At 50.6% G+C, this 20,430-nt stretch overlaps 7 protein-coding genes across 7 annotated transcripts; 6 read left to right on the top strand and 1 right to left on the bottom strand.

The window, feature by feature from the left end:
* Positions 1-1,786: 1,786 nt before the first annotated feature.
* Positions 1,787-2,603, top strand: ACHE_31370S (uncharacterized protein; the record flags this gene model as incomplete). The annotated part of the gene is made up of 3 exons (XM_043278092.1): positions 1,787-2,002; positions 2,072-2,485; positions 2,598-2,603. The coding sequence occupies 3 exons, from the start codon at positions 1,787-1,789 to the stop codon at positions 2,601-2,603; spliced, it is 636 nt and encodes a 211-aa protein (XP_043135905.1).
* A 1,150-nt stretch (positions 2,604-3,753) lies between these two features.
* On the top strand, positions 3,754-3,906 carry ACHE_31371S (uncharacterized protein; the record flags this gene model as incomplete). The annotated part of the gene is made up of 1 exon (XM_043278093.1): positions 3,754-3,906. The coding sequence occupies one exon, from the start codon at positions 3,754-3,756 to the stop codon at positions 3,904-3,906; it is 153 nt and encodes a 50-aa protein (XP_043135906.1).
* Positions 3,907-7,885: 3,979 nt separating this feature from the next.
* Positions 7,886-8,775, bottom strand: RPE1 (ribulose-phosphate 3-epimerase RPE1; the record flags this gene model as incomplete). Its single annotated transcript, XM_043278094.1, has 3 exons — positions 7,886-8,155; positions 8,214-8,462; positions 8,533-8,775. The coding sequence occupies 3 exons, from the start codon at positions 8,773-8,775 to the stop codon at positions 7,886-7,888; spliced, it is 762 nt and encodes a 253-aa protein (XP_043135907.1).
* A 1,138-nt stretch (positions 8,776-9,913) lies between these two features.
* On the top strand, positions 9,914-12,757 carry ACHE_31373S (uncharacterized protein; the record flags this gene model as incomplete). The annotated part of the gene is made up of 1 exon (XM_043278095.1): positions 9,914-12,757. One exon carries the CDS (start codon positions 9,914-9,916, stop codon positions 12,755-12,757), a length of 2,844 nt encoding a protein of 947 aa, XP_043135908.1.
* A 526-nt stretch (positions 12,758-13,283) lies between these two features.
* On the top strand, positions 13,284-13,751 carry LSM2 (Sm-like protein LSM2; the record flags this gene model as incomplete). The annotated part of the gene is made up of 3 exons (XM_043278096.1): positions 13,284-13,297; positions 13,369-13,619; positions 13,720-13,751. 3 exons carry the CDS (start codon positions 13,284-13,286, stop codon positions 13,749-13,751), a joined length of 297 nt encoding a protein of 98 aa, XP_043135909.1.
* A 688-nt stretch (positions 13,752-14,439) lies between these two features.
* On the top strand, positions 14,440-17,001 carry ACHE_31375S (DNA cross-link repair protein PSO2; the record flags this gene model as incomplete). Its single annotated transcript, XM_043278097.1, has 2 exons — positions 14,440-15,381; positions 15,433-17,001. The coding sequence occupies 2 exons, from the start codon at positions 14,440-14,442 to the stop codon at positions 16,999-17,001; spliced, it is 2,511 nt and encodes an 836-aa protein (XP_043135910.1).
* A 521-nt stretch (positions 17,002-17,522) lies between these two features.
* ACHE_31376S (cytochrome P450) lies at positions 17,523-19,178 on the top strand (the record flags this gene model as incomplete). The annotated part of the gene is made up of 3 exons (XM_043278099.1): positions 17,523-17,821; positions 17,876-18,682; positions 18,740-19,178. The coding sequence occupies 3 exons, from the start codon at positions 17,523-17,525 to the stop codon at positions 19,176-19,178; spliced, it is 1,545 nt and encodes a 514-aa protein (XP_043135911.1).
* Positions 19,179-20,430: the final 1,252 nt, after the last annotated feature.

A 20,430-nucleotide genomic window follows, 5' to 3' on the forward strand; every position in this document is an offset into this window, starting at 1 on the left:
AATGCTTTGTTGTAATTCCCATGTCCTATCTGAACCCCTGTACGGAGTAGACATCGATGACTTGAGAAGGTCATCCCCGAGTGAAACCCCGTATTTCGGCCTTACCACTGAACATGCGATAGACTGATCACATGTCCTCGATGATTGACATCGACTCTTTTCCGCTGCTAGCAGTCGACATCGATTCACCCCGCGGTTCAACAGATACGTCAACCTGTTGGAAACGCGCAGAAGTCGCGAGGCAACGAATAAGTTCCTGGTCGGGAGCAATCAATGCTTCTATGCCACGATGGGAAGCATCTCCCAACATCTACGTCTGGGATTGGTAGTAATTCAGCGATATGTATGACAGACTGTCATTCGCGTCAGCCGTGTCGCACATTCATGTGGCTTTTAACGACATTTTTTTTTAGCAAACAACCCTGTCAACCTAAGCATTTCAGCGACAAGACGCCCAACGGCCATGCCAGTGACTATGACTATGTCAATCGTGTACTCAAGCATGACTTATTCTGTGCCTACGTACTCTGTATTCCGTACCGCTCACACCTACCGTTACAACTTGAATTCCATTCTAGACTGAGTCTGGTCGCAGTTCTCCGTACAAACAGTCATCGACTATCGAGAATTGATTTACTCAGGCCGTCCATCGCAAGATGCTTTTGTTTCCTGTTTGCTATAGCCGACCGACCTAGGTCTGATCTACGTTGTCTGAGATGAAGTCTGTGGAGTAAAGATACTCCATAATAGGTAGGTAGTTGCTACTATTGAAGTGCCAGAATAACTACGGCATGGACACTGTGGACAATTCTCGGTCTCGGCCTTGTACTGGATGATATGAGGATCAGTACTCCGGACAGTCGAGTCATAACAATAGTGCTCGCCAGGTTGCGAAAAATCGCCGAGCCCAGTCCTCCGACTGTTCTTTCGAGTACCGGCTCAAGTTTCGATCCTCATCTGGTACCTGGGTACATACGGACCCTTCATTTCCGCATTCCCACAATTTCAGTCTAAGGCATTCTTACCCGTTGAGTCCATTTCCGAACCTCCATTGAGTCGAATACCGGACACGGATCTTAAGTGCCGTTCTGGAAACGTTCTAGAAGGGTCATGGAACGCCCCTACGAGTACTCTGTCCGGAGTACCCTGACATTATCAGGATGGCATATGACCTTGAGTCTGAGAGCGAGTCATGGCGTTGATTCTCCGTAGAAGTATCCAGTGGCAATGTCATTCTCTGAGGTATCACAGCCATTGAAGTGCCCGTGCCCGTTGGATATTCCCTCAATGGGGTGTACATATACATGACGACATTTGTATGGTCACTCACCAGGCCAGAGCACTGATCGTGTGCTCGGCATCATTCCTACGAAGACTCCGCGCAAGACAAGAAAGCAAGAAAGTCCCTGGTGTATACATCCATGGATTTGTTCACTGTGGACAACTTGACCAACCGGACAGAACCGTTGCCATCCACCGTACTGGAACAGGGTAGAAGCGCGCTTGACGTCAGATTGCCACCCGCAATATTTAGTATAAAACAGTTGTAGGGTATTCCTCAGGAAATTCAATTGAACATTGAACAAGCTACTATGAAGTGACAGTCTACAATTCTGTACTCTGTATATATTGATATATTCAATTAATGACACCACGTGACTATCGCGTGTTTGATGGGCGGGACACCACACCAGCCACGTCATAGCTCTCCTCAAACTCCTATTCTACGGAGGACCCTGAATACTTCACCATACCTCACTCTAAACACCTCTGAATAACCGACATCATGACCGACAACACCCTCTACCTCTACACCTCCCTCACAGCGGGCTCCTCGCACATCGTCACCGCTACCGCCCGTCTCGAAACCATCCTCAAAGCCAACAAGCTCCCCTTCCGCGCAATCGATGTCGCGACCGACGATGCTGCCCGCAAGCTCTGGGGTCGTCGCTCGCGCGGTCGCAAGTTACCGGGTCTCGTCAAGGCGGGGATGATTGTTGGTGTACGTTAATCTACGTTAATCTAAAACAGAACTGTCTTTGAGCGAATGATAGGGGCTAACGCCGCGCAGGATCTAGAGCAGATCGAAGAATGGAACGAATACGGTGAGCTGAGGATGCAGGTTAATAATGTCGAAGCGTTGGACAGTTTCCCCGCCGATACGCCTGCATCTCTGACCGGTAGTCCGGCCACGACCCCCTCCGCGACGGACCCCAATGCACCCCCGAAACAAAGCACAATCAAGATCCAGTCTCCGCCGTCGAAGGAACACACAAAAGACGATTCGATTACCGTTGCCATGCGCCAGGCGAGCGAGGAGGCTGCATCGAAGGCTAAGGACACCAAATCCGGGGCTGGACCCACGGACATTACTACTACTGCTGCTGCTGCTGCTGCTGCTGCTGCACCTACATCTAACGCAACTGCTGCACCCGCAGCTGGCACTGCGGAAGTCGGGGAAAAGAAAGCCCCCGGCGAAGAAACTGTACGTCGGAAATCGATCATTGGCGAGATCGCAGGGGAGATCCAGCGGCCACGCCTCGTGCCTGAAAATGCTGCGGTTTCGTCTGCTAACCTGCATGCTGATAATCCTGCAGCTTTAAGGGAACATCATCGTGGTTCGATCGTGTCGGCGACGTCCAAGGAAGAACGAGAACAGGTGGCGCAGGATTTGAGGAAGTCGATTTCGGGCGGGCATGAAGAGATGCTTAATGCGTTGCGGAAGGGTGGTGGTGATGGGAAAGATGGGAATGAGGCGAGGCCGACGTTTGAAACGATTGAGCAGGATCCGTTTGAGAATTAGATAAGAGTGGGTGCTGGGGATACGAGGGATGATTGCATTTTATTCTGTATTCAGTTTTAATAGCAAGATACCTGTTTATGTTTCGCTTGGTATAGAATGATCTGAACGGAGGATTTCGTTCCGTGACGACTACATTAGTATTTTGAAGTCAGCACAGCCATCGAGGCGATTCCGTTCCTACAGGTGAGTCCAGTTACATGTCTATTCGAACCCTGTCACTGATCTCTGTATAGAATCGTAGTCTGCTGCAGCATAAGATCTTCATGATGGAAGTGGAACTGCTGCTTGGCCTGGTCCACAGCATCAGTGGCCCTAGAAAGCACCCTCTGGATTGCCTGAACGAGAAAACCCCGTTGTTGACGCCCTAGCAGAGATTCTTGACCAGACTGCAGGTGATGTGGTCGCTGTTGGCGTCCAACTAAGCCAGAAAAAAAGTTATAATGACTTGCTCTACGAACGAACAGAACATGCCGGGCCGGCATCTTGCCACGGTATGGACATTCCTATAGCAATATCAGACGGATATCGCCTTTATCGAAAAGGCCATGCATCGAATTGCGTGCCTGCGACACAGAGGCTACCTCCAGAGACCCAACGATCTCTGCCCCAGGCCCTCATCCAAGAAGGAAAATTCTCTCAATTGCTCGCTACACTGTGAGGTGGCCCTCGCTCTCTGTTATCTATCAAAACACCCTGATTATTCGCTCACTCTGTCATGTATTGGCGTCTCAAAGCCCTCCTGCTTCGCATGCTGGAGCTTCCTGAAGCGCGTCCGGGGTGTCAGTATCAATCTGTCTACCAGATGAAAGCACAAAAAGATATACTTCTCGTGGAGGTATCCCGGTAAAGATCTCAACGTGCCGAACTACGCTTCTCATGCTGATAGAATTCACGGCGACCTCTACTCTATCTTCGCGGAAAAATATGCTACGTGCGTTCGTTCAAGGCGGATGGAGATTGTCCCAGGAATGGGCAGACTTGAAGATAATGAGGATCCAGACGCATTTTCGTACACCTGGGCCGCAGTGGAACTGAAGCGGGAGGAGCTTGCTGAGCTCCTGGAGTCTTTGTGGAGGATGCAGGTCGATCTAGCAAACGCCTGAAAGAAGCCGATGGGGATCGTAGTTAATTCATTAACAGGTGTATTTATTCAGCTTTAACACTAGACTATGTTTATTTATCATGTTAGCGTATGCAAATTCAATAGCAATAGCGAACTATCGGCTTTTTGCTAATTGGATCATCCGCATCTGAACATAACATTGCACTAAGAGCCTCATAGTATGAAGATACACCTGAATCTTCATGAATTTAGAACTGGCTCTGCGCTGTCTGGTTCGATCTCGGACCAAATTGATGAAATCCATGAAGTATATCTTTTTGCGAGTTTTGTAGAAATGTCAGGGATTTCGATAAAATCCCCAAGCTTACCATGGTACTTCCACGGGCAGACGTATCCTTTTCAGCGGCCCAGTCTTCCTCAACGGCTGCCGATTACATGTATGGACGCCTGGCACCGAATTAGACAGGTTAAATTTCTTTGTGTCTAGCTTTTGCCGGCATTTGTGAGCTCCTTGTGCGGACTGTGGCAATGTTGTCCTCAACAATGGGCGAACAAGCCAAGCTGACCAGCAGGGAAAGAGCCCAAACGCACACTCCGAGGACGGCCGGACACGCGACTTACCTTATCGGTCCATTAGTTCATCTGCACAGCAACCTTCTTGGCCATTTTAACAACCCGCACGTTGCTCAACTCCGACTGTACGGAGGAGGAATCCCAAGAGGCCATGGATCTGCCAGCCTAACAGGGACGGACAAACAGAAACGAATGCAACATGGCGGGATTCATCGGATGCCAGACTTCTGAAAAGCTCTTATTAACAGCCTGGGCGACACGCTGCCTTCCGTGTTTTCCCTGGTAGAAACAAATATTGACTCTGTGAAGACACTGCGGCTCTGGTCGCTCTGGCTAGACCCGTCACCCCTGTAGAGCCCAACAACGGCTGGAATAGCCAGATTGTCCCTCAATTGAGCCTTCTATAAACGGGAGTACTGGCGTTCTAACGATATCGTTGGGTAGATAACGATGTGCGAATGACGTTTCACAATGGACCTGTGTATATTCTCTTACACGTGCCAATCTATGGCTTCGCAGGTCAAGAGTCCTCGCCTTAAGGAATGTATTGAATCCATCCATGCTCTTGCCAGCTGAATAACAAGGCTGGATGATGCAGAATCCTCAACAATTAAAGCGCTTCGCCACGCGTTGGATTCTTGATCGAATAAGCTTTTCACCATACCTTCAATGTGTATACTGTACATCGCATCAATTCGTGATGCAATTCTGGCCCCAAAATAAACCATTCTCAATGTGAATGTTGCTTGTGATATTTACCAAGGTACATCCACAGGAATTCCCGTGGGTTCCCCTGGTAGAGGCAAATATTGCTCCGTGGATTCACCGAAAAGAATTCCCAGCAACGATAATGAGAAAGCTTTGATACTCCTAAAAACGAGAGAGGTGGCGGATCATCAAGAATCTTCTGTACAGAAAGGAGGGCGCGTGTCCCTTCGCAATGGATAAATGTATTGCGTCTTTAAGGCCGTACAGATGCCATTTGCCTGGCTTCAGATAGTTTAAGAGCCCTCGTCAGACGCAAGTCGTATTTCGATCCTTTCTCTTTTCGGATGACAACCGGCGTTGCGGGTGATGCAAAGCTTAAGCTGGTAACAGCCTTTAGGCAATATTGCGTACATAACGCAGTAAAGAGAAATCAATGTGAAAAACATCGATCGTGGAATTGCGAGGTGCATGTAATAAAGAGATTATCATCTATCCTCTTGAGCTCTATCTTGCTCTCGTTCAGAGAATTCCTGATAGGATTCTGCAAAGAGGCCATTAAGCAGCCACATAAGTCATTGGAGCTCTTGTCACAGAAGAGATTGTACCCGTCCGAATCCATCTGGTGAGTTCTAAGACCACACCGATACGACTTGTTGCTGTCGCTTAAGGCTAAGGGATAACCCTTATACCTTATTGATACCGCTCGAGTCTGTTTGTACAGTATCTTTGGTCTTTCTTTTAGCCGCTACTCGGATTCGATTGGGTCGTTCCGGTCATTTGCTATTTCAGGTCATATAGTCCTGCACATGTTAACTATTTCTTGCAATTGCATAATCGATAACAGGACTCTTCTGCGAGAAGTCTTTGAAATGGTTTAAGGACTGGGTCAACTTTGAATCCGAAACGATTGTAGGCCAGAAGGACCTAGAAGCTTCGGTGCCTAAGTTCTTCAGGCTTAAGCGTTCAATTTTTGATCGAATAAAACCTTTCCGTAGTATCAAGTGTGGGTTTCTCAGTTCTTTACCAGAGTACTTCCACAGAAATTCTCGTGGATTCTCTTGGTAGAGAGATGAGCACTGACTCGGTGAATGTACTTGAAGCATTCCAACATGCGAAACAAGATTGTTTCGAGACTCCGGTAAGTGATAGAGGTTGTGAGCTTTGGAAATACGATATCCGGGGGGGGGACACAGTTCCCGTCTTCTTACTGCCATTTGTCGTCTTTCATGATCCTGCTCGTGCATAATATCGTTTGATGTTGCAACACGGGCTGGGTAAAGCCCAACATAAACCATTCTCAATTCAAGTGTAGATTGGTCGAGTTCTCCACCAGGGTACTACCACGGAACTTCCCGTGGGTTCCCCTGGCAGCGAGATGATTTCGGCGGCTGCAAAGTTTCAACGGCTGCCAACAGACAAAACAAGCCAATTTAGACGCACCAGAGTGGCCTTGGTTGGCTGGAAAGAATATTTATAGCGAGTGACATTTCGCAATGTACGGGTGCAGCTTGTCGAGAACGACAAATCCCGTTCACCTAGGGATTTGAATCATTGGGACTAACCCCATCGCTCCTTCGTGGGTTATATGCCTGCAAGACGATATTTGGGCTCCACAAAGCCCGGACACCGATAAGGTGTAGGTCATCTCTACTCAGTGTCAGTGTTGTACGCTATGAATTTGGGTCGTTTAACTCGCCTTGTTGTTAAACATTTTTAACGATTTAACTCGAAAAGCAATGGCAAATGGAACCATGGCTACCACCTGTCAGTGGTTGCTTCCAGCAAGCTGCTAACTCATTCGGAAGCTCTAGTCGGACTGTATCCCAGAGAACCACCATTCTGTTATTGGAAAAGTCCAGAATGGGTGGTCGGAAGTTGCAGGACCCAGAGGAAGTTTAATGGGCTAGTTTGGATGATGCTTCCACTAGACATCTGAAAATCTCGGCCGGCTGTCTTCTGCGAGATTCGTTTGGGCTATCCTGGGTCTCTGTAATTCTTTCTGCTCAAGATAGAGATGCGTCTATGGGCTACACTTAGCCATGACGGAACTATCACGGAATAGATTGGACTTGATGTCAGTCAACGCTATGAAATTGCACGAACTTTGAAGGATCTTGAAATTAACACCACTCACACTGTTTGTATTGCTTATAGCAATGCTCCAGACCCAGCTTCAACTAGCGATGGCTGCTAGATCATGCTCAACAGCAGAACGGTGTGCTTGTTCCTGTATGGGAGTGGTTGACGATACTTACCCGGTAGCGGTGAAAGACAGAAAAGAAGTCAAAGAGGCTTTATGAAGTATCCAGGCATTCACTCAGGCTTAAGGACGAGGCTTGACGGCCGGAATGAGGCCTAGAATCCAGAAAGAAAGAAGAGTGAAGGACAGTGGGGTATGTCTATTGCTATTCACTATCACCTAGGAAGCTGCTCTAGGAGAGCATCGACGGCCTTTGGATTGCTCTGATACAGGCAGCACAAATGGATAAAATACAATTCTGAGGATCTACAGGTCATGTGAGCGATGTGGCAGACATACAGCGATGACATCATAACGCCAGGACCCGAGCACGGATTAGGATAGCCACTTTGCTATTCTATCAAAGGCTGTTCAGGAAAAGACATAAGAATCGTCGTAAAACCGTATATCATTGTATCCCAAGAATGGTATTAAACCAGACTCCGGATCCATCGCGTAGCTTTTAAATCATAAAAAGACAGAAGATAGACTAATGCAATCAAAGCGACGCCTTGCTGTACTTGTTGACGGTCTCGCGCAACTTGGCAATGACATCGCCCGGGTTCTCAGCGCCAAAAACGGCCGATCCGGCGACAATGACATTGGCGCCCGCTTCCGCAGCTTGGTCGATAGTCCCGAGACCCAGTCCGCCGTCGACTTCGATGTTGAGGTTGGGGTAGCGTTCGCGCAGGGCCTTGACCTTGGGCAGTTCCGACGCCATGAATTTCTGGCCTCCAAAACCCGGGTAGACCGTCATGATCAACACCATCTGCGTATGCTTGTCAGCTCTGCACCTTTCATCACGAGAACACGGTATATCCACTCACATCCGGGCGATCCTTCTCATCCTCGGCAGCCAGGATATCCCAAAGCACGTCGACTGGTGTATCGGGCTTAATAGCGATACCGGCCTGCATGCCTTCATCGTGGATAAACCGGATCAGTTCGCGGGGACTCGTGGGACGGGTGGTGGTGTCTGCGGGCTCGGTGCCGGCGGCGGAATTGACGGCGGCCTCGTAGTGGAAGCAGTACAGATCGCAGCCGGCCTTCTTGAATTCCCTAACCCATTTATGCGGCTAGAAATGGATGCGCATGAGTTTGGAACTCAAATCCGGATGCCAGAAGACACAAAGGAGTAAGACTCACCTCCGCGATCATCATGTGGCAGTCAAAGGTGCCCCGGCCCTGGGGCTGCGTCGGCCGGCTAACATGCGAACGGATCTTGGTGACAACAGGAGCTCCAAAGGTGATGTTGGGGACAAAATGACCGTCCATGATATCGACATGAAGCCAGTCGGACCCCTCGGCCATCTTGGTCGAGCATTCCTGGCCGAGGGTAGCGAAATCAGCGCTGAGGATGGAGGGGGCTATGATCGCGGGGGGACACATGATGACGGAGATTGAATTGCGACGAGAACACTGGTGTAAGTAGAATACAGGGAAAATTACGAGGATCTGGGGTATAAGAAAAGAAGAGATGAAACGGAGAATAGCAGTCCGGAGGGGAGAAACGGTTACGGAGTACGGTGAAGCGACGGTGAATTATTTAAGACGCGGGCAATCTATACGTATCGGAGAGAGAGAGAATTGGCGGCGAGGGAGCATCCGCCGCGGACAGTCTTCACAGTCAACGCTGGATTCTCATTGATTCCTGCTGGTTATTATGGAGAAGTGAAAAATAGTGTTGACATCAGTCCGGATGGCCCGATCGGGTTATCAGTCTGATAAGGGCTGGGGCTGGGCTGTCACATGATGACAAGGAGCCTTGGTGCCTGAGTATATGTGATTTGGACCACTTACTTGTACAGTAAACGAATGGAAGCCACGCTATGAACAACATGGGTCGGCTGACGCTGACCCATGCAGGGTAATGTACGATTGGGTATCGCTTTTTGAAAATCCGGGAGGAATCCATCAGCCATTGCCGGTCCTCGTGACGAGCAATGGGCATTTATGCAATGATGAGATGTTTAGAGTACAATAGCGTCCCATTGCTACCCTACGCTGTACAAGTACACTATGAGTAACCATTAATATTGAATATTGTACTTGTACAAGTACGCTAAAGATAGCAACTCCCGGGCGCCTGCAGCGGCCAATCACCAGCCTCTATGCTTGGGCGCATGGAGACCTCCTCATGCTTTCTTCACAGCGAAGCGCCGAACAATCTTCCTTTGCCAATGACAGGGCCGGCTGGTCATCACATCCCAGCTTGGTCTGCAGCCGCTCTGGTTCTGTGCTGAAGATGCGCTGCTGTGAAGAGCCGGAGCTCTGGCTCTATTTATTAGCACCCCCGCGCCGGACGAACTGCCGTTCTTCACCTTTTCTGCTTCGATTCTGCACCTCTTTTCTTTTTTATTTGCTTTCCTTTTTCAAGCCGCAAGCTCTGGTAGCTAGGCTGCTATTATCTTTGGTGTTGGTTTTGCTTGCGTTACGGCTCACGACTAGGCCCTGTTGATCGGGGTCGACGAGGTATCATAATAATCTTCTTTTACGACCTAATATTTCAAACGCAGAATCCAACAAAATGGCAATTTTGAGATCTCCACCGCTCCAGCGGGTGCGGCGCAGGTTGAACACCATTCCTGAAGACATCAGAGAGTCCCAGTACGCCAAATCGGATAGCCATGTTGAACAAGAAGCTCCTCCGAAGCCAGAGAGCCCGCCACAACTAAAGCTCCAAACAAGCGGTCTGTCAAGCATCTCATCCAGACGGCATCGCATTATCTCTCCGTTGTCTGCTGGGACAGCATCTTCGTGCTCAGACACCGAATGGCAGCATCAAATGCAAGGCCTGGACGAACTGTACGACGCCACGGATACCGAATCGGAAGGTGATGAGTGCCCGTCGACAACTCCGGCCGGAATGAAGAAATACCTCAGCCTCACAATTCCCCCATGCTCGGTACAGGGGCCACACAAGAGCTCTCCAGTCCCGCCAACGCCCCCGCCGAAGATTCCAGTGTCGCCGGCAGCTTTGTCAAAGCTCGCACGTTCGGTCCCCGCTGTGCATGCCCCTCCTTCGCTCGACGGAAGCGTGACGTCTGATCAGGTGTCGAGCACGAGTGCTCCAGCAACTCCCGATTTGCAGTCCGTTCCCGACAATGATTGGAACACCGAAGAAGTGCGCGTGCACTTGGATTTGAACCTAGAGGACAGTCAGAATCCGGACAGCGCTAATCCAAACACCAGCTCAGATGCTCAGGAAATCGAGATTGCGATTGAAGATACAGATGAGGACTGGCGCCAATTCCTAGGGAAGTTCCCTGCAGTACCCTCGAGGACTGCCCCGCACACATCGATGCTGTCTCTGAATCTGGATGCTGAGCCAGCCCGCGAACCGACTCCAGACTACTCTATCAACCTCCCCGAAGATGCATTGGACCTCCTGAGGCATATTCACTTGGACGGGACGCCGGAACCATGGTCGGAAACTTCCGAGGCACATGAGGAGATGTGGCAGGTTGATCCTTCCCAGGACCACATTCCTAAGACTGAAGATGCCACCCCCGCATCAGCTTTGTCGGGGTACAGCTTCACCAGTCTCAGTATCCCTTCTCCAGGCGGCTTTTTCGCAGCACTGACGCCTCGCGCCCGCCATACCTGGTCTTTTCCCAAGCCCGATAATCCTTCGTCAGCCGCTGCAGAGGACTTCTACAATCTACCTTTTGGCCGCGATGATGATGGTGAAATCGTCGAGCAAGTTATTGAGTATTATCAGCGGTCAAACGAAGGAGAGTTGACAGCCGTACCGGCTCTAGAGGGGCCTCCTACTGCTGTCCGGGTTCCCGCGGAGGTCACATCGCCCGAGGATCAACACAGTCCGTTGAGTCCAACAGCCGATACCGTTGACGAGATTCCCCGCGCCGTTGAATTCAACACCAGTGGTGAATACGACGAGCATTACCATGAGGAATTACAACGGAAGGCAGAAACAAGCCGCGATCGAACAAGTGTCTGGCTAACGGCACAAGCGTCCTATCTTGCTGCCCTTAGTGAGACGAATCCAGTCAATTCACCAGTTGACGAGAGCCCGGCTCACGGCATCGACGATGGGACTACTGGGCGAGTATCTTCCGAACAGAGTCGCGAGAAGTCTGCTCGTTTTGCCGAGACACTTCCTGAACCGACTAGCTCTCTTCCTTCGGCCACGGCGAGCAAAGATTCGATTTACTGGCGAGGGTTTCAGTATTTGCGTCAAGTCTCTAACCAGCTGGAGGCGTTCAAGCATCGCGACCTCCGCTTTGACGCAGTTCAGTCCGACCGATTAGGTCTGACGAAGCTGCACGCCAACCGCTTGTTGGGGAATTATGAACTGACTCGCCACGAACGACCTGCCTACAAGGGTCCTTTTTCCCAGGCTCCACGCCATTCAACCCTCATGTCTGTCCTGGCTGAGAAGGCTGACTTCTCCCTGCTCGAGAAAGAGCAGCTGGTGCTTGCTCAGATCCGGCAATCGCTCTGGGCCATGGATGCTCTCCGGTTTCTCAACGGCGGTAATTTGCTCACTAGCCCTGCCTCGCGAAGACTCGCAAAGGCAGCTGTTACAAAGTCCTCAAAGAACGACAAGCGGTGTCTGCGAGTTTTGGACCTGGGTGGCCATGCTACATGCGAATGGGGGTGGTATTTGGCGCGTGATAACCCGGATGTTTCAGTCTACACGGTCTTTACAGAGCAGCAAAAGGTGAACCGCGGAATTAAAGGCCCATCCAACCATCGCCAGGTCTCAGTGTCGCATCTCTGGAAGCTGCCCTTCGGTGACAACAAGTTTGATGTGATCTCGGCACGCTCTCTTCCTGCACTTCTCAAGACTGAATGTCCGACCGGCGAGGATAAAGACGAGTACGACTTATGTCTCCAGGAGTGCTATCGCTGTCTCAAACCAGGTGGATACCTTGAATTCTTCACAATGGATGCGGAGCTATCCCACGCTGCTCCTTATGCATCTGCAACGTCGGTCGAATTCGCATTCAATCTCAGGACTCGCGGCTACGATCCGAACCCAACGAAGAACTTCCTCTCCCGTCTTCGCAAAACCAACATGACGGGCATTAGACGAGCCTGGATGTTCCTACCCATGGGAGTCGAGCCACGCAAATGTCAACCACCGCGCGAGACCTCCGGGCTGTGCATCGAGGGCAGCCAACTCGACAGCTCCGATCCGGCTGGAAGCACCGCCAACGTCGCCAGCCTGACAGGTCTGTTCGGCGGCTGGATGTGGGAGCAGTGGCTTCTGAAATTGCAGATGGAGATGGGTCGTGATGGAGATCGGTTGTTGGAAGGTGCTGGTGGTGTCTTTGATGAAGGTCGTAAGAATGGAGCAGGCTGGACCTGCTTGACTGGGTGGGCGATGAAGCCGAGACGGAGATAGACCTCCCACTGGTTTGGGGGTTAGATCATTTTTTGTTTTAGATAGTGATACCCAGTCCCCTGGTGGGAGTAATATTAATGAGAATGACCATTTTGAGCTATTATTGTCCCAGTTTGTTCAACCTGATCAATTTCTCCGCTGAGATATATATGCGGAATAGCACTTCGCAGCCATTGTAGTTGTCGCATGGTGAAGCAGCGATTCGAGATTACTCAGTATCAGATCCTTCGATTATTGCTATCTTCCACTCTATTCTTAAGCACGATGCTGTTCATTCAGTGCAGACAGAATCCAATTCCAACCAAATGCGTCACGTGACCGTGACGCCAGAGAAGTTCCGATACGACTGCGATATCGACTTCGTCCCACGACCACCAGATTTCAACACCGTTCACTTATAGACCGTCGCTGGAAGACCAGTCATTTACACTCACTCTCCATATTGATCGCCCAGGGGGCAATGCGATAGCCCGTTACATCATCAACACCGATTCACGCCCTACCGACTCTCAGTTGACCCTCCACCATGCTCTTCTTCAGGTGCGTTCTCCGATCTAACGTCCAATCACGTATGATAACCAGGCCTGACATGTTCTTTCTGTGGTCTACAGCTTCTTCAAGACCCTCACAAACCAAACCGTGACCATTGAGCTCAAAAACGACATCCGCATCCGCGGCACTCTCAAATCCGTCGACCAATACCTGAACATCAAGCTCGATGATGTCGATGTGCTCGACCTGGACAAGTACCCGCATCTGTCGTCGGTGAAAAATATGTTCATTCGTGGGAGTGTCGTGCGCTATGTCATGTTGCCGCGGTCGGAGGTGGATGTTGGATTGTTGGAAGATGCCACGAGGAGGGGTAAGCTAAGCCTTACTTTCCCCTGTTGCTTTGACTCCTTTTCTGGAGTGCTTGCGAGGGTGTTGGGGTGTTGTTTATGGGATGTGCTAACCTCTAGCAGAGGCTGCCAACCAGGCCGGAAAAGCTCGTTAATCGACCCGACCCGACTCCTTCCATCCTAAACGGAACTCGATGATGATTACGCTTTCTTACTAAATTGAATCGATGCAATCCCTTTACTTACGACGTGATGTGATGTGACTGCGGTTTTCGGACTGAATCGCTCTTCTGCCGTTTTGCCGTTTCCGTCCATACTGCGTGATGAATATTCCCCGGCTCGAGGCCACTTGTACTATGCGATAGCGGAGGTTAGATATATCGTGAGAGGCGATATTAAAGGGAGAACGAAGGCACATGGATTAGAAATGGGAATGGGTGTGGGTGTCTTGGAGGATCTACAGTGTTGACTGAATCGGCCGTCTGGTTAGAGTACGGTGCATCTGCATACCCTGCAACTGCTATACGCCTCTAGCAATGAGAAACACTCAAAAGGCACTTTGCAGTTTTTGAAATGTCGTAGGATGATAATTTGCACGTAGTCAGGGTCCACGTGACTACGCGACGCGAATTTTCCCGTGGCGGGCTTTTCTCGGCTTGTCACCGCTGAGCTTCAATTTATTCAAGAACATTTACCGATAATCCGAATAATGAAACACAATTGAGCATGATATCTACGCCTTGAATTGATTCCTGACCTTATCGCGACAACCTCCCCACCGCAGCAAAGCCGCTGCGCCCTCGCCACTCGCTACGAAACTAGCAACGGACATCCCAGCATAGCATGACAAACCACGACACACCCAAAATGCCCGGATCCCTCCCCAGGAAACCCTCCTCAGCGCCCTCGCGACCAGCCTTCAGCAGCAACGGCACATCCCGCCAAAACTCCGCGAAACGCAACACTAGCATCCTAAGCTTCTTCGAGAAAACAGACGGTCCCCCGCAAGCGACGTCTCGCCAGCCCCGGATAACGCAGTTTGCTTCGCCTAGTCCTAGGACTACGGCTACGAGCACGGGTTCGAATACGAAGAGGAATACAGGGGATGCGAATCGGGGTCGCAATCCTGTCGTGCGGAGGGAGAATTCGAATGTTGGGTCTTCGGCGAATGAGAGCTTGTTCTTGGAGGATCGGAGGCGTGCTGCATCAGGGACGGGAGATGTTGGGAGGGAGAGGTCGAGGTCGCGATCGCGGACGCCGGATGATTTCTGGGGGGAAGGGGAGGATGTTGGGAAGGAAGAGGACGTGGAGAGGTTCAATGAGAATCGGTCTGCAGTGAAGAGGCGTAGGACGGGGGATTCATCGAGTTTGTCACTGGTTGAGGATGGCGAAGATGGGAAGGGAGAAGACAATGAGAAGGAGGGTGCCGGGGATAAGTCCGAGTCGCGTGCTAAACCGAAAGCGAACACCAGCGGCCCGTTCATCGACGAGTCAGATAGCGAGGGAGATCTGGGCGCATTCCGGGAGGTCGAGGTCGAGGAGACAGTGACCAGTACAACGGACGAGCCGAAGTCGAATACTGATGGCCCAGATCAGCCAACGCCCGACATACCACCATTGGTAAGAGAAGCCACGAGCCATATCGACGAGGAATATGCGAATTTTGACGATCTAGGTGAAGGCGAGGAAGAATTCTTAGAGCCGCTCTCCGCGGCCGGGAATGAGTGTGAAGAGGAGGCTGTTTGTCCTATTTGCCAGGGTAATTTGGTTGGATTGAGCGAGGTGGTTAGTTTTCCTTTCTATGTCCTATATCGAGTTGAAGCTAATAGTTTACAGGATGTATCGGTTCACGTTAACGACTGCCTCGATGGCAAGACAGATCCTCCAAATCCCGCACCAGCAGAGCCGGCACCAGCACCGCCCGACAAGTTGACTCGAATCGAAAAGGCTGCAATAGCGCGGCCAGCACAAAGAGACCCGTACACTACGAAAGAAGCACCGTCGAAATCTGCCTTCTCCAAATTAATGGCCGGCAATGCTGAAGACACAGCGTGGGCGGCGGCCGCAGCAAACGAAGTTTCATCGCGCGGAAAGCAAGCCTACCAACGAACCTGTCCGTTCTACAAAATCATACCAAATTTTTCCATCTGCGTGGATGCGTTTCGCTACGGCGCTGTCCAAGACTGCAACGCCTACTTCCTTAGCCATTACCACAGCGACCACTACGTGGGCCTTACATCGTCCTGGCGCCATGGCCCGATCTATTGTAGTAAAGTTACAGCAAATCTTGTCCGGCAACAGCTCAAAGTTGATCCGAAATGGATCGTACCGTTGGAGTTCGAGAAGACGACCGAAGTGCTTGGTACGGACGGTGTGCGCGTAACTCTAATCGAGGCGAACCATTGTCCCGGTAGCGCGCTGTTTCTTTTTGAGAAGAGGTTTGGACAGGGACCCTCGTCGAGATTGCGGCGTGTGCTACATTGTGGCGATTTCCGAGCGTCTCCTGCGCATGTACAGCATGCGCTTCTTCGCCCGGAGATTATGGACCCGAATACTGGACAGCGTCGGGTTCAGAAGATTGACGTTTGTTATCTGGACACGACGTATATGAGTCCGAAATATGCGTTCCCAAGCCAGAACGACGTGATCCAGGCATGTGCGGAATTGTGTGTGCAATTGGACCAGGACGCGGGTGTTCTGCCGCAGAAGAACGGCGGGGGTGATGGTGGTATGATGAGCCAGTTTGTAAATGCAGTGACCGGTGGCAATGCAGGAAAACCGCCATCGCAGAAAGGACGGCTACTCGTGGTGATGGGAACATACAGCATCGGCAAAGAACGAATATGTCTAGGCATCGCCCGCGCTCTCCAATGCAAAATCTATGCGACACCGGCCAAACAAAGAGTCTGCGCCTGTCTCGAAGACCCCGAACTTAATGCTCTTCTAACAGACGATCCTCTTGAAGCCCAGATCCACATGCAAACGATTTTCGAAATCCGCTCGGAAACACTGGCGGACTACTTGGCGTCGATGAAACCGCACTTTTCGCGGGTTGTGGGATTTCGCCCGACGGGCTGGTCGTATCGGCCGCCATCTGGCAGGATGCTGGATAATCCTCCGGTGGAGACGGTACTACACTCTGCGCAGTGGAGGACGGGGTTCTCGGCAAGGGACCTGGTAGCTCAGCGCGGCAGTACGCGGGAGAGTGCATGTTATGGGGTACCGTATAGTGAGCATAGTTCGTTCCGGGAGTTGACGGCTTTTTGTTGTGCGTTGCGGATCGGGCGGGTGATTCCCACGGTGAACGTAGGTAGTCAGAAGAGCCGGGAGAAGATGAAGGGGTGGATTGAGCGGTGGGAGGGAGAAAAGAGACGAAATGGGCTGTTTAGAGTTGAGGAGTGGTAGTCTGCTGTAAATAGTAAACATCATAGCACATAGGAATGCAACATTCCATACAATGATGTCTACAAATGTCCCTCCATGCCCCCCACGTACAGGTGGATTTGCCACAGAGTAAGCTGACATTTGACCGGTGCTGATTCGCATAACCGAACTCGGAGCGATCAATCGGTTGGCGTGCGGGCTGGCAGTTTCCCCAGACTTCCCGATCTCCAGTTCCGGGTGCTGCTATTGCCTCGGGGATTCAATTCGGGAGGAAACATAAATACTGAGAGTCTGAGACGCCGATTTCTATGTTCTCGACCACGTTGAGTATCGTCCAACATCAATTTGATACTCATTCCTCCTTTTATTCGACTGTAAACAGCCCTACTTTTGTCTTGTGCAGGGGACTTCCCCATCCGGTTAGTCTAACGCTTTTGCTGCCTCGGTTATCAGGCACAACTACCCCACGTGATCTTCATTAAACTGACATCTCTACTACGTACTCAGATTTTTTTTTTTGTCTTTCTCGACAACGAGACAACATGATCACTGATTTGATCTCGCCGTACGGCGGCTACGTGTTGCTGGCTTTGCTGGCCGCGTACTATATCATTCCTTATTTGCAGCGATGGCGCTTGACCGATATTCCCAGCCCTGGTTTTGCCTCCTGGACCAACCTCTGGTTGCTGCTCCAGACTCGCCATGGACGTCGCTTCCTGGCTGTGCACGATGCCCATATGAAAAAGGGAAAGATGGTTCGCATTGCGCCGAACCACACTTCCATTGCAGACGATGCCGCTATCCCGGCTATCTACGGTCACGGTAACGGTTTCCTCAAGTCGTATGTACCCTGATATCTCCAATTGAGCGTAATAGGTGCTAATGCAATGGACAGTGACTTCTACGATGCCTTCGTCTCCATCCGTCGCGGTCTGTTCAACACCCGCGACCGTGCAGAGCACTCTCGCAAGCGTAAGACTGTCTCGCACACCTTCAGCGCCAAGTCCGTCGGCCAGTTCGAACAGTACATCCACGTCAACGCTGAGCTCTTCGTCAAGCAATGGAACCGCCTCTGTGAACTCCAGCGCAACCCCAAGACCGGTTATGCCACCATCGACGCCCTCAACTGGTTCAACTACCTTGCCTTCGACATCATCGGTGACCTGGCCTTTGGTGCTCCCTTCGGTATGCTCGAGAAGGGCAAGGATATTGCCGAGATGCGCAAGACTGCCGACTCTCCACCTGAGTATGTGCAGGCTGTTGAGGTTCTGAACCGCCGTGGTGAAGTTTCTGCTACCCTCGGTACCATGCCCGCCCTCATTCCCTTCGCCAAGTTTATCCCCGACAAGTTCTTCAAGGAGGGTCTTGAGGCTGTTTCCAACTTGGCTGGTATTGCGGTTGCTCGTGTCAATGAGCGTACCAAGCCTGAGGTTATGGCCAACAACACCCGTGTCGATCTGCTCGCTCGTCTTATGGAAGGCAAGGACAATACTGGTAACAGACTTGGTCATGAGGAGTTGACTGCTGAGGCTTTGACTCAACTGATTGCTGGCTCGGACACTACTTCCAACACTCTTTGCGCTATTCTGTACTGGTGTCTGCGTACTCCTGGTGTCATCCCCAAGCTGCAGAAGGAACTCGACGCTACCATTCCCAAGGATGTTGAGATTGCAACCCACGCCATGGTCAAGGACATTCCTTAGTAGGTCTTCCCCATTTTACAGCCCTCTTCAAGATTACTGCTAACACTAATTTGCAGCCTCCAATGGGTCATCTGGGAAACCATGCGTATCCACAGCACCTCCGCCATGGGTCTCCCCCGCCAGATCCCTCCCAACGGCAGCCCCGTCAACATCTCCGGCCACGTCTTCTACCCCGGCGACGTTGTCTCCGTTCCCAGCTACACCATCCACCGTCACCCAGAAATCTGGGGCCCCGAAGCCGACAAGTTCATTCCCGAACGCTGGGACCCCCAGCGCCTCACCTCCCGCCAGAAGGCCGCGTTCATTCCCTTCAGCACTGGTCCCCGTGCCTGCGTTGGTCGTAACCTTGCTGAGATGGAGCTCCTGCTTACTGTTAGCACTGTCTTCCGGTTATTCGAGTTCGAGTTGCAGCAGGACCACCCTATGGAGACCAGGGAGGGTTTCTTGCGGAAGCCGCTCGGGTTGCAGGTTGGGTTGAAGAAGCGAGTTGTTTAGATTGCTTGGTTGATGGGCTGTAATGTATCTCTTTTTTAAACTTTGTGTTTTCTCTCTTATGTTCTATCAGAATCATGTCTCATGTAACGGTTACAACTTGGGAGGAAGTCTGCTTGAATCATGTGATGATTGATGTCGATCAATAAAATGAATTATTGGGAAAGAAATCTGTTCAAAGACGTCAGTGGAAATTTGTTTGCAAGAAGTCAGCTATTATACAATTATCAGTCAATGATTTGTTGCGCGGTTACATTTCTTTGGCATAAGAAATTGCTGGATATGGGAGGCACGGGAGAGCCTGCATGGGTGACGGCTGAGTTTGACACGCCTATATAGGTTAAGACAACTTGTATTTTCATTCCCTCCGGCGAAAATGCCGGTGACTTCAACCTTGTAATGCATCGAGTCACTGGTAGACGCCCTATTTGGCTCTTCAAACGATCAAACTTGGCCGAGTTTTTCGGGGCAAGAGACGAACCGCCAACACGCAAAGCAAGCTAGCTTAGAACAACCGATATAGCGCAAGGCCAGGAATCATTTGGGGATAGGAGAACCATTGCGATGGCTACCTCACGGTGCATTACTGCTGTTTCCCGAGGACCTTACGACTTGACTGGATTTTTTGGGTAAGGGCCGAACTTCTAACATGCGAAGCATGATAGTTTAGACACTAATATCGCGCGCAAAACCAGTAGTCATCTGGAGACAAGGAAAACAGAGAAACTGCCACCTCGCAATGTACTTCTGCTGTTTTTCGGCTTAGGATCTTAAAAAATTGGCCAAATTTTTCGGGGTAAGAGACGAACTTATAACACCCGAATCATGCCAGTTTTGATACGGAATTACACAACATCAAAAGCTATTCAAATCAACTCGAGACCTCCATTGGAGCTATTCAAGCCTCTAGACCATACTTCGGATCTTCGTATATCTTGTTTGCATATCTCTGTATACTGGCGAATTCAGTATCCTAATACTCGTATTCGGAATTGACTGCGCTATCCTGAGCAATACAATCTGCATACCCTTCCGCCAGCTCCGAGTAAAATTTAATGTGGATGACCTCTGCATCATTTTTACAAATTAAATTGCTGAGCCCCTGACCAGGGTCTCCCATGGGAAGTATACCTTGCCGTTGATTCCCTTGGTGTTGAAACATGTCTCGGTCTTATTCTCAATCTTTCCCTTCCGTATGCAGAAAAGAAACTTCCAAGAAGCAAACGTGATGGCTTTGATGTTACGATATAGGCAA

This window comes from Aspergillus chevalieri, chromosome 3 (genome assembly GCF_016861735.1).
Source record: "Aspergillus chevalieri M1 DNA, chromosome 3, nearly complete sequence".
Classification (NCBI taxonomy): Eukaryota; Fungi; Ascomycota; class Eurotiomycetes; order Eurotiales; family Aspergillaceae; genus Aspergillus; species Aspergillus chevalieri.